The following is a 12548-nucleotide window of genomic DNA, read 5'->3' on the forward strand; positions in this document are numbered from 1 at the left end:
TTTTTGAATGGAAATAATTGTACGTTGAATAGAAGAAGAAAAGCCTAGTTTGTTAAATGCAATATAATTTAATTTTTGCAAGGATTTCCTTCGATCTGGTTGATTTTTCCAAGGACATGAATTAAATCATGCTCGTTGATTTTAGCTGATTGTGTAGGCTATTTGTACCTCGAACAGTTGAGTGTAATCCTCCTCTATTAGCTGAAGCTTTCAGAATTTTTGAGCTCAGATTTTGCGTTAAGATAGTCTGGTAATATAGTCTATTCCTTCATTAATATTTGATATTCAGGCGTAATAAATTTCTGTAAAATAAAACTTAATATTATAGAAATTTTCTTTTATGGTTGTATTTGAAAAATTATCAATTTTTAAAGATGATTTCAATTTTCTACAAGTATTTCTTATTGTATTGTAAAATGAATATTTTTAAGAAAGGTAAATAATTAAGAAAAACAGAATCAAAATTCAACTGCCAATGATATGATTGGTGGGCATAGGAAGAATCTGATAGCGATTCAGTACTGAGAGCGGCCCCATAATATTAAATTTCAAATTTGGCCTTTCTCCACTATTAAACATTATATATATATAATTTTTCAATGAGTATTGCGACATTTTTTTATATGAAATTAATTTTATTTCAAAATTCTTGACAACGCCTCTCCATAAATATTTTCTCTATAGATTAATCTCTATCTTTACTGAAGCTTTACCAAAACTTATATTCCAGGAAAAATGGTCATTATCAAGACATCCAAACATGAAAGTAATTAGTTGGGACCATAGGTATATATGTCTTTGTGTGTTTGGGTATATGGGTTTTATTATTATTATTTTTTTTATCAATTTTGAATCATTATATTATTTAGGAGAAGCAAAATCTGTCCATGTCTAAGAAAATGAAACTCCAAGTAAATATCATGAAAAATTGGTCCTCCTTTACACATTATAATATGCTCTTCAACCCAAAAACATTCCTCGGTTCTCCACTTCTGTATTGAGCTTCAGTTTTGTTTTGGATCAAGTGATTACAACTTACGTTCTTGTAGCAAAAGCCCATTGAGCCCAACAGCACAAACAAAAATGAAGAAGCATAAACGACATGATAAAACGACGAAAGTATTCTTTTCAAAAAAAAAAAAAACGACGAAAGTATAAATTAAGGATAAAAATGGGGAAAGGATTTGTGGTATGAACCATATATAGCATTAGCTATTGAATATTTTACATTTCTAAACTCATTCTGACCTAACTAGTTTTGAAGACGACTCGGAAGTGAAGCCAGTTAGCATCTATCTACAGTAGAATAAGTCGTTAATAGGCATTAGTAAATGATAACAATATGTTAATGGTTCTTAATAAATAGATAGAATATTAGTGTTTTTAAGAAAATATTAGTGTTTTATTTTATTTTTTTCAATGTATGATTGAAAATTGCTTCGTTTGAACTAAAATATTATGTGTAGTTCGGCGTATTGGTAGACCAATACGCTGAATGCAAGTAAAGTTGAGCATTTGATGTAACAGAATCAAATTGATTCGATCAATCTAACCAAACAGATTTCAAGATGACCGAACCTAAATTAGAGAGTGTGGAAATGACTTGGTATTGAACTGAATCAGATTGGTTTGAGTCTGATTCGATTATTTAAAATTGAATAATTTATTTTGAGTGTAGACTAAATATCAATTTGGTTAGCTATCTAAGTGATCAAAACGAAAATTGAAAGTCGTTTAGTTATCACTATTCAAACCAAATGATAAAATGTTAGCCAAATCAAATTAAAATTAATTGGTTTGATTCGATTATTCTACCAGACCCAGTACTATTCCCCCTAAGTCTAGGTAAGTCTTTGCCATAAATCATAGCATTAAAATGATTGAAAATTCTTAAAATGCATAGTAATAAGTGGTGAAATTCAAAGCCTTCGTAAAATGAACCATATAGGACCTAATCAGCCAACCAGGAAAGTAGAAGCGTGAAGTCCACACGGAGGAAAAGAACCAATACATGCAATGAAACTTGGAAACTCACAGACCCCAACACACCATGCATGAACAGCAGCTGTCTCAATTCTTACAGATCCATCCTTTTACGTGGACCGACCTCACTGTCATCTCCAACACCAAACTATCAACCACACCTACCCCATTCATCATAACCATTTACTATGTATTTCCCTTATTCAATGGATGAAATCCAATTATTAACGCCAAAAATAAATTCATTTTGCTTATTCATTCTGTGCCCTGATTTGTTAGCTCCTTTATTCTCTCTATCACATATATTCTTGCAAATAGCATTAAAGAAAATGAAAATGTTGTTGTTAAGGTTTCTCGAATTCTATTTGAGAAAATTATCGGTCTCCAACATAAATTATGTAATTAAAATTTAAAATTATATGCATATACATTATGTATATGTCTTTTGATTCTTTTGCATTGCTGTATTGTATACACCAAAACCCAACTCTTACAACAACTTAAGCTATTCAAGGGATAATTGAAAAAAGAAAAAGGGAAAAGAAAAGCTTCCTCTTCATTTTCCTTTTCTTTTACCTAAAAAAGAAAAACAAAAAATTACTCAGCTATGCCTATACCCAAGAAGAACCAAGATTTTGCATTACTGCACTGGAACCAAACCAAGAGTCAGCTCTAATCCAGCAACCTCATCTCCGTCATCGCTTCCGCTATTATTCAGGTTCTGGTTCGGTTCACGATCCCGGTTCACATCCTCTACTGTTTCAATGGAGAACATGCTTTCATCATCTTTGCTACTATCCCCATTCGCCATCTGGCTCGACCAGGGTTCACGAAACTGTTCGAAACTCAAGTCACCGAGGTTAACTCGACCAATTGACTCAGAAGGAGAAGTTGGCTTATTAATTGGCCGTTTGAATCGGGTTCTGTTCTTAACCTTGTTGAGTTCAACAGAGCTAGAGTCCTTGGACACATGACGAATATCGTAGGTTTTGAAAGGATCAATCAAGTGTGGTGGCGGTGCATCAGGAGCGGAAGGCATTTGCATTATCGGTGTTCCTCTAAGAACTGCATCAACGGCTGCTTGACACTGAGCCCAATTTCCAGACCAGAGCAACCCAACTGAACCATACACGGGATTCACTATCCTTCCACAAGCCTCATATAGCAGTGACCTAAATACAGCTGCATGCAACACCAAAGATTAGCACGTTATAATATCGATTAAGTATTGAAATGCAAGAGATTAGTAAGGGGTTTCAAATCCTGAAAATTACCGGGACGGAGGTGCTGAGGACCGGCATCGATAAGGTTGATGAGGCCGGCACGGCCATAGAACTTGGCTAAGAAAAGAGTAGCATTGGCTTGAGAATCAGGGGATTTGATCCATTGAAGGCAAGGTCTGATAGTGCAGTCATCGCTGCAACCTTTGCGTAAGACCCTGCAGCCATTGCAGCTCATCCTCATGTTGGTGAGTGATGTGATAGAGAGAAATTAAGGACAGGGTGTACGGAGATGGAGAAAGAGAGAGAAGTGGAGAACAGAAGAGAGTATATAAGGGAGAAAGAAGGAAAGGGAAGGTGAGCGCAGCGGTTTAGAAAGGGAGTGTGAGAGAGAGCAGAAAACCAGGGGTTTTGTTCCAACTTTTTATCTTTGGTTAGGTAGAAGTTGGAGTTGTGAGTATTTTCTCTTTGGAAAAAGCCATGGATTCTTTTGGCTTTATGCTTTCATACTATTTTAACCTACATGCACAACTTTATTACAATCCTACCACTTTGTCCTCTACTCTCTCCCATTTTCCTTTTTTTTAGATGTTCTCCAACACGATTTAACATGAGTCAAAATTTAAAAGAAAAAAAAAATGTTTTTTTTATTCGATTTAAAGGTGGAGCGAACCAAAATAACACTTTGATTTGTATAATAACTCTTTAATTCATTAAATTGGTAAAAGATAATTCGAATTCGAAATGTTTTACTCTTCACGTTAAGTTTGAAAAATCAAATTGGGATATTTCATTTAAAAAACATATATATTATAGTAAATTTATTTTTGTTATTGGATCTCATATATCTTGTTGGCTTTCTCCAATTTACAAGTTAACAAAAAGCATTCAAAGATACTTTCCTCAAAAAAAAAAAAAAAAAAAAAAAAGAAAGAAAAAAGGAAAAAAAAACATTCAAACATATTTGTCCATAACATCTATGCTGGAAATGGAGTAAGAGGCAGCATAGTTGCACTACAAACCATATTTACCGCGCAGTAAATTTCTGTGCAGCTTACTTGGCTGATTTTGACAGGCTATTATTCGCTAAACTCTCACGCTTTAAATGTCCCACCTTTTGGTTTATGTTCGTGCATAATGCACGAGGCCTATGATATGGCATACAATGGTCTTTACTTATTGTTTTCATGAACTTCGCCTTTCCTCTTGAACCAAAAAAGAAAAAAAAAATCCATATCTATCAGGAACAAATTTACTTAAATTGGATACATGGCTTCACCTATGGATCAAATTAATGAAAATAAAAATGGAGAGAGGAAATAATAATTTCAGGTTATTAAACTATCAACATGTATGATAGTTTAATAATCTCAGCTTTTTTGCTTTAGATATTATATATATTTATTATATCAACACATAGTGGATCCTCATTATTTTCATAAATTAATGAAAATAATTTATGAAAAACCATAAATAAAAATGGAGAGAGGAAATAATAATTTCAGGTTATTAAATAAGGATTACTTGCACAAGAACATAGTAGCTAATGCGTATTTCTTTGCTATTTTATGGGTTTTATATGTTACATGCTGCTATTGTATTTTTACTGGAAAAGTGGACAAAATATTAATAGATGGCGCCAATTTGTTAAAATAACAATTCATTATTAACTTGATACATGGATAGGCATAAATAGCAAGTATAGACAAGTAATTTTCTTTATTTTAACTTACTTCTGGCTAAATATTAGCCCTATTATAGTAATTATATATTGGATTATATATTTCCAATTCCAACAATTATATATGCATAAACATGCTACTTCTATAAGTTTTTCTTATTTAATTTTTAAATTTTGGAGTACTGATAAGTAAAATTAGCATTTACATTTGAACCGCTTATTTTAATAATAGTAATTACATATTTAACTTCTCATCTTTCTCGAGATTAAGTTTAATCAAAAATTGTCTATTTTTGAAAAAAAAAATACCTAGATCAAGTTTATGGTCCTATTTATGGATCAAACCAATGAAACTAATAATTTTTTATAAAATGTTATAATTTTTTTTCTAAATGTATAGTCAGTAATACTATTATTTTAATAAAAACGATTAATTTTATTGGTTTAGTGTATAATGGGATAATAGACCCGACGTAAATAAATTTTTCACTTTTTTTTTTTTTTATTGATCAGGCTGTTAGGTGGTCTTTTCCAACATCTTTTAACTGCAAAAGTGTGCCTGAACCTGAAGGACACGGAACGCAATTCCGGAACAAGCAGGATAGCAAATAGGGAAGGAGCAGGAGATGAAAGGTGGGAGTCCAAGAAAAGAAACGCGTGGAAGGCACGAGTTTAGACCAAAAAACATCAACCGAATCGCCACGTCTCATACAATCAAAACGAAACTAAATAAATGATTATGCTCACTGCTCAGTTTAAAATAAAAATAATAATAATCCTGGTTTTCAGGAGTCCGTACAACTAGAAGGGCTCTTTTTGAAAATTTAGAAAAGAAAAGGGCAAAAAGTTAGAAAATAGAAAATGTTAAGTGAAACCGCTTTTGTATGCACAGTGTCTCTGTGGGCTGCACAGTGGAAAGTGAACGCCAGTGGTTTTGAAAGGCAAATGTATATATGTCTCTTTGTAATTTGGTAATTGGTTTGGTATTTATTCATGGATTCTATGCCTTCTTTCCTGATTACATTATAGATTTTTGGGCATTTTCATTCAATTGCCTTTGAGCTGGCGCTAATTATGGTTATTCAGTCAATTTGTTACTCAAATAGATAGATCATAAAATAATCAATTTGTTTTTTATTTTTAAATTATTTATAATCCAATTTTTATATAAATAAATTTAAAATGTGAAATTATTTTATAAACAAAATAAAATTCATTTGCAAATGAATGTTTCATCTTTGATATGTGTAATCTAAAAATACAATTTAATTCAATTCAATTTTATAGAATTACATTTGAAATAAATTTACAATTACAAAATCATTTGGTTTTATTTTCCGAAATACCATTAATAATAATGTTATGAAACTAAATAATACAATACCGTTTATGTTTATTTTATAAAATATAATAATTTATTTATTTTTATTAAAACAAATAAATTATTTCAAAGCAATATTAGAAAGGGTAGAGGAAAAAAAAATAGAAGGCTAGGAAGAAATGGGTAGTTTTGTTATAATTTCGTAGAATTTATTTTAAAATTCTACTTATTTTGATAGAATTTGGTTTAATTATATTTAATTATATAAAATTAAATTTTTACAATTCAAACCTTCATTTTTCTTTTAAAATTTAGGAAATATTAAAAAAATTTTGAAATTTTTATTATTTTGAAATAATATTAATAATACATTAAAAAATATTATTAACTCTATCAATTATTAAAAAAAAAAGAAATTGAAAGTTTTGTTATTTGAAATAATATTAATAATAATATTAATTTAATTTATTAAAACATTAAATTTATGGTACTGAAGGAACAGAAAAGTTTCTTATTTAGAATAATATAAATAATATTATTAATTTAGTTACTTGTTAAAAAAAATGAACTCATAATATTAATTTCAACTCAATTGATCATGTTTAAATTAAAATAAAATAAAATAGAAAATAAAAAAATAATACCATTAATTTAATTGATTATTAAAAAAACTGAATTCATAACTTTAAATAAACAGAAATCAAAAGATTAGATTCATTAAATAATATTAATTATATTAAATTTTAACTAAATTAATGTTGGAATTAAAAGAAATAAAAATAAAAAATAATTAAAAAAATGTCAACACATAATGGATATATCAACTGAACATGTATGATAGTTTAATAATCTCAGCTTTTTTGCTTTAGATATTATATATATTTATTATATCAACACATAGTGGATCCTCATTTTTTATGAATTCAAAGAAATTTGTATTATGGAAGACCAACCATTCATTCACATTAGTAATAAAAACAAGCAATGATGAATACCTAAGGCTGGGGGATAATTATTCGCGTCCCAATATTTATTTATTACTATATTTGGCTAATAGTTTGTATCTCAAACTATTCTAAAATTACATTATTTTTTTTTTCTAAAAAGGAAAACGCTCAAAGCTGTATATCATATGCTCTTATTCAAAGAGATGCAGAGTAAATAATGCGTACACATTGACTAATCTTCTTAAGGTAATGGAATGACTTCAACAAACTTGGACTTTGATCATTGATGACTCGTTCTTTAACCAATTTTACATTTCTTGGACTTCAAATTTACATAATTAAATAGTGGAATTGTGGAATTCCACATGCTCTTTTTCTGCTAAATCTAGAAAGATTAATCTTACTAATGCATACTAATTAGAGATTTATATATTTATATATCTACCTTCACTTTTACGTCACTCAATAGGCATACATACTAATCCATTTTAGGCATTCTCTTAATTTTAATTATGTATAATCTGATATTTTTTACAGTTCAATTACTTGTTGAATTTGTTTATAGATTGCTTGCTTCAGGTTAATTAATCTTTATCAAATCTTGTCAATTTGTGGTTCTTTAATTAAAATCTCCTATTTCGTCCAACAATTTTAAATTGCCTTTTAATGTATTCACTTTTTTTTTTTTCTTGGATACATGCTATTAGGAATATTTTCATATCAATTAATTATAAATATAGAAATTAAATTTCTTTTCGAATAATGTTAAGGATGTATTCTCTCATTTTAGCATACGATAAACTTAAAAATAGAAATATTAGGCTCAAAATATTTTTTTACTGAATGCTCGTCTTTATCAACTGGATTAACTTGTCAGGTTAATATTTATTTATTTTTAATCTCCTGCAAGTTGGAATAAAAATGGAGAGCAAATTGTGGTATTGTGTAGATTCCTCGACCATTATTGTATTATTTGAAAGAGTGATTAAACACATTATTTCCAAGATACCTCGTACGATCATAGTTCTTTTTTTTAGGTACAGCCATATTAAATTTCCTTCCAGGAAACAATTCTCAAGTGTTTGGTTATATAATATTACTAGCATTACATGCACGTGTTCCTATATATATATGTCTAGGCAATGTACTTACATGGTTTTGGGAGATCTTAATTAGCGTTTAATAATAAGTTAATAACAATTAGCTTTGTTGACTTGAATTGAACGTTTTGTTGACTCTGACCGTTTGTCGAGCTAGTGGAAAGAAAGAAAGGTGGTCTTGGAACTTGAAATATGATAGCTTGCGGTTCTGTTCTGCAAAATGCGAGGAAATGGGAGACTTGAAAGCTTGAGGTATGAGCCTATCGCAATTCAAAGCAAGTGGAAAACGAAGAAAAGAAGAAAATGGGAAGTGGTTAGTTACAGTCAAGAATAGGCAACTGTGTACAAGATGCTTTTTTGTTGTTGCATGTCCATCCGTGCAACGTACGACTCTTAGGTGTTAAGATTGATATGTCGTATGACTCAAATTCAGGTATACTGCTTTAAATTCCACAAATGAAGACAAAAGTGAAGTGAAAAACTTGGAAAAGACAACCTCTATATCTGGTGTGTAATGAGTGGTGAGGGCTTCACGGTTATCGTGCTTCATTTTTCTTCTTTAATTAGGTCTGGTAGTGGCATCCAATGTTTTAAGTTTGCTTTCTTGGGTTTATATCTTGCAACAAAACGACAGGTAAAAATGCATGAAAGAAATTATCAACAATAAATTGAAGCCTGATTACAAGCAGAACAGATCAGGATTTATAGTTGCTTGATTGATAGGACACAGAATTGACTAGTTGCAAGAAACGTTTATATAATTATCAAATGTTCTTTCTTTGAAAAGATTTTATTAATATACAAGCAAAAATTATTTGCTTAAATGAACATGGACTTGCAATTGGATATGTCCCTTCTTGGGCCACCACCAGGCTTTGGTATTGGGCCCTATAATATTTTAGCACCTGCATGGGGTTTTTTGAATTGAGTACATGTGAATTTCAGTTTAAAAAATCATATTGGAATGTAATGTTATATTCCCATGTCCCAAAAGATAAGCCGCATAAAGTTTTTGGCACGAGGTTATAATAAGATGAAAGACGTTGGATCAAATTACTTTTATCTCAAAATTACTTGTGAAAGATGTTATTATATTAAATATAAATAATGATAATATCAAAAATATTTTATTTATTAATTTTTAAAATACTTAAAACGATTTATATTTTAAAATAAAATAATCACTAAAAAATTATTTATATTTAGAACAAAAGGGAATATAATACACCGTTCACTATTACATTACATTTTACTGCGATTCACCAAATATATTGTTAAAAAAAAAAAAAAAAAGGTGGTGGGTTGAAGGAATTACTTTCATGAATTTCCAATTGGGAGTGTATAGTTAGCTTCCCATCCTTCCTCGATAATAAAATAATAAATTCATTAAAGCAGATTATTTCTGGCACATGACATGTTAACAATTAAAACCAATTATGAGGAATCCTACAGTTAATAAGGCTTGTGGTTGGCCCATCAATTATTTAACACACTCAGGTCCAACACAAAACCATCAATAATTTTTATTTGACAAGTCGAGTAAGGGCTTTAGGTTGGCCCATCAGCCCCATGTGCACTCTTCATAACATAGATAAACATGTACCCAAATTGTACCTTCCATGTAAGGCACGTTGGTCCACTTGATGCTAGGATTGCACACAACCCCAACCATCTGATTCAATTCAATTCAATTCCATAGGTTTGAAAATATAAAAAGTTGAATCGGGTTAATTTTATTTGAATTTTTTATTTTTTCTGTTTTAGCATTAAATACAAAACACTATTAGTCGAGTTCGAGTGTCTTAACTCTTCAAAATTTATAATTAAACATTTCTTGCTGAGATGGACAATTGAAAATTTGAATAAGAATAAATTGAACCTTATATTACTTTGCTGGCATCCTATTTCCCCTAATAGAATGCCAGATCATCAAGACACGTTGATTCTACGTGATAATGCTAATCAAAATTTACTTCTTACAATATATAATTCTTTTCATTTTTTTGGCATAATAAGTGAGTTCGCTTCGTGGGTTTTGTTTGTCTTTGTGTTTAATGTTTTTCGTACTTTGTTTGGTTGATGAGAAAAAGAGAAAAAAATTTCTTATTATAAATTCCTAGGAACAATGTAAACAAATGAATAAAAGATTTAAGATTACAAAAGGTTCGGATTTTGGCTTTGGTTTTTATGAAAGTGAATTTTGATTTGGGTGAATATTTTCGGATCCTTAAATTATGAGCAAATTAATACTTAAATCCATCAACGTTTAAGTAATTATTTTAAAAGACCTAAACAATGTTGTTGTTACATGGTGAGGTCCTTCCATCCAAATTCCTAAATTTTTTTCTTTCATATCGCTGAAAAGCAAATAATTACTCAAAACGTTGAGAGACCTAAGAATTAATTTGATCATGATTTAAGAATTCAAAAATATTTAACCCCCATTTAATATTTGCTTTTTAGCCCGTATAAACAAAAAAGAGGTAGAAATTTGAATGAAAGGACCTCACAGTGTAATCACATAATTATTTAGGTCTTTTAAAATAATTACTCAAATATTGAGAGATTTAAATATTAATTTAGTCATAATTTAAGGACTCGAAAATATTTAATCCTTTTGATTTTTATCAGAAACTGGGGCTTAAATAAATGAAGGATAAGGAGGGAATTTTAATTGGCATTGCTACACGAAATTCATGTGTCATGATCACATGGCATCTCGTTAGATCAAATCGGATGCCAACGAAGAAGTAATAGTAGGGACTATTTGGATACTTAATTCTAAAAAAATTTGGATATTTAAGTTATAGTATTTTTCGTTTAGTTATCAAAATAACAAAAAAAAAATTAAAATTAAAATACTATGTTATGTTTGAATTGGTGGAAAATATAGATGGAAAGAAAATTGAGAAGGAAACTAGTGTCCATTGTTTTTTTTTTTTCCTTCACTTATTTGGGAATAAAAAAAGGTATTGGAGGAACAAAAAAAATTATGGAAGCCACACATTTTCTTTCCAACTTAAAAGGAAAGTTAGACAAAAATTATTAAAATTACAACTTTACCCCCAATTTACTCAATAATTTATTATAACTTAAATAAATTTAATAATTTTCTTAAAAAAAAAGTGAAATTTCAAATGAGATAAGTATTATTTACATAAATAGTAATATTTATAGAATTATTTTTGCTTCCTTATTTTTCTCTCAAAAATCCAAACGTTAAGAGAAAAAGACTTCTTCTATAGTTTTCCTCTATTTTCTTTCCTCTCTAAATTGTTGTGGAAACACGGTCTAAACGTAATATAGTATCTCTAATGGTTGGAGGTGATATTAGCATAAGGTAGGGAACATAAGTAATTTAGAGGCAATAAATGGCATTGGTGAGCTAAATTGTCTTGATGAGAAAGAGAAGAAAACGTCGATTTGATTCCAAATCCAAATTGCAAGCAGACAAAAAGCACGGCTACAAAATCACTTGCAGCTTTTTTAACTTCTTGCGCCGCATAATACGTGGCGCTTTCTCACATTGGTTTCTCTGCACTTTCTTTCTCAATGGCTCCCCTAAATTACCAGAAAACGAGACCAGACCCTCTCTTTGTTTCTTCACGCATAGTGCAAAACCATGCATTTTTTTATTATTTTATTTTAAAAAACATTTTAATTACCCCTCTTAAGTTTATTATTACCTTTTTTTTTTTTGCAAATAATAATATTTTTCTTTCCTGCTTTTAGCTTTGCCACTGTCTGCGATCCATAATAACTTGTCTGTACATGCTTTTTATTTCCCAGAATGGACAAAAAGTTAACAGGAAATAGCAAAAACAAAATAAAATACTATGCATTTCCAGTTTCTAAATTATACAAATTTACAAACACAAAAGTCCGTCTACCTTTTAACTGCTGCTACTTTTTTTATCTGTTATATGTATGAAATCTTTGTGATGTTAAAATATACATGATTCTATGAATAAAATATATGTATATAAATGATTCTTACGTTTGCAAATCTCCCTTTTTTTTTATAAAATTACTTTAGCTATTCCTTAAAAAAAAGGACTAAAGTTGATATTTTTTTTTTTTTTACGATGGCAACAAAATTCGCTTGGAGATAAATTTAATTATGCTAATTCTTCTGCTTGTTAGTCCAAATTAAATTACTTTACCCAGCATAACACATAGATTTGACTGAATTTTATTTTATTTTTAAATATTCGAAAGTGAGATTCGAATTTAGATATATTACTAGGCTGTATATACACTTACTACTAGGTTATGACTTAATTTAGGTAATTGATT

At 29.6% G+C, this 12548-nt stretch overlaps 1 protein-coding gene across 1 annotated transcript; it reads right to left on the reverse strand.

The window, feature by feature from the left end:
* Positions 1 to 2366: 2366 nt before the first annotated feature.
* LOC105642028 (LOB domain-containing protein 42) lies at positions 2367 to 3574 on the reverse strand. The gene is made up of 2 exons (XM_012226701.4): positions 3258 to 3574; positions 2367 to 3165 (listed from the first exon to the last, which is right to left on the reverse strand). The coding sequence occupies exons 1-2, from the start codon at positions 3445 to 3447 to the stop codon at positions 2624 to 2626; spliced, it is 732 nt and encodes a 243-aa protein (XP_012082091.1). The 5' UTR covers positions 3448 to 3574; the 3' UTR covers positions 2367 to 2623.
* Between the last annotated feature and the right edge of the window lie 8974 nt (positions 3575 to 12548).

The sequence above is a fragment of the Jatropha curcas genome, chromosome 10 (assembly GCF_041381405.1).
Source record: "Jatropha curcas cultivar XTBG-Jc1 chromosome 10, XTBG_Jcur_1.0, whole genome shotgun sequence".
NCBI lineage: Eukaryota > Viridiplantae > Streptophyta > Magnoliopsida > Malpighiales > Euphorbiaceae > Jatropha > Jatropha curcas.

Excerpts from the sequence above, each read along its gene's own strand:
- LOC105642028 (XM_012226701.4), bottom strand. The coding sequence starts at position 3,447 with ATGAGGATGAGCTGCAATGGCTGCAGGGTCTTACGCAAAGGTTGCAGC. Across the intron at positions 3,166-3,257 it reads TCCTCAGCACCTCCGTCCCG|CTGTATTTAGGTCACTGCTA; the intron begins GTAATTTTCAGG and ends TGTTGCATGCAG.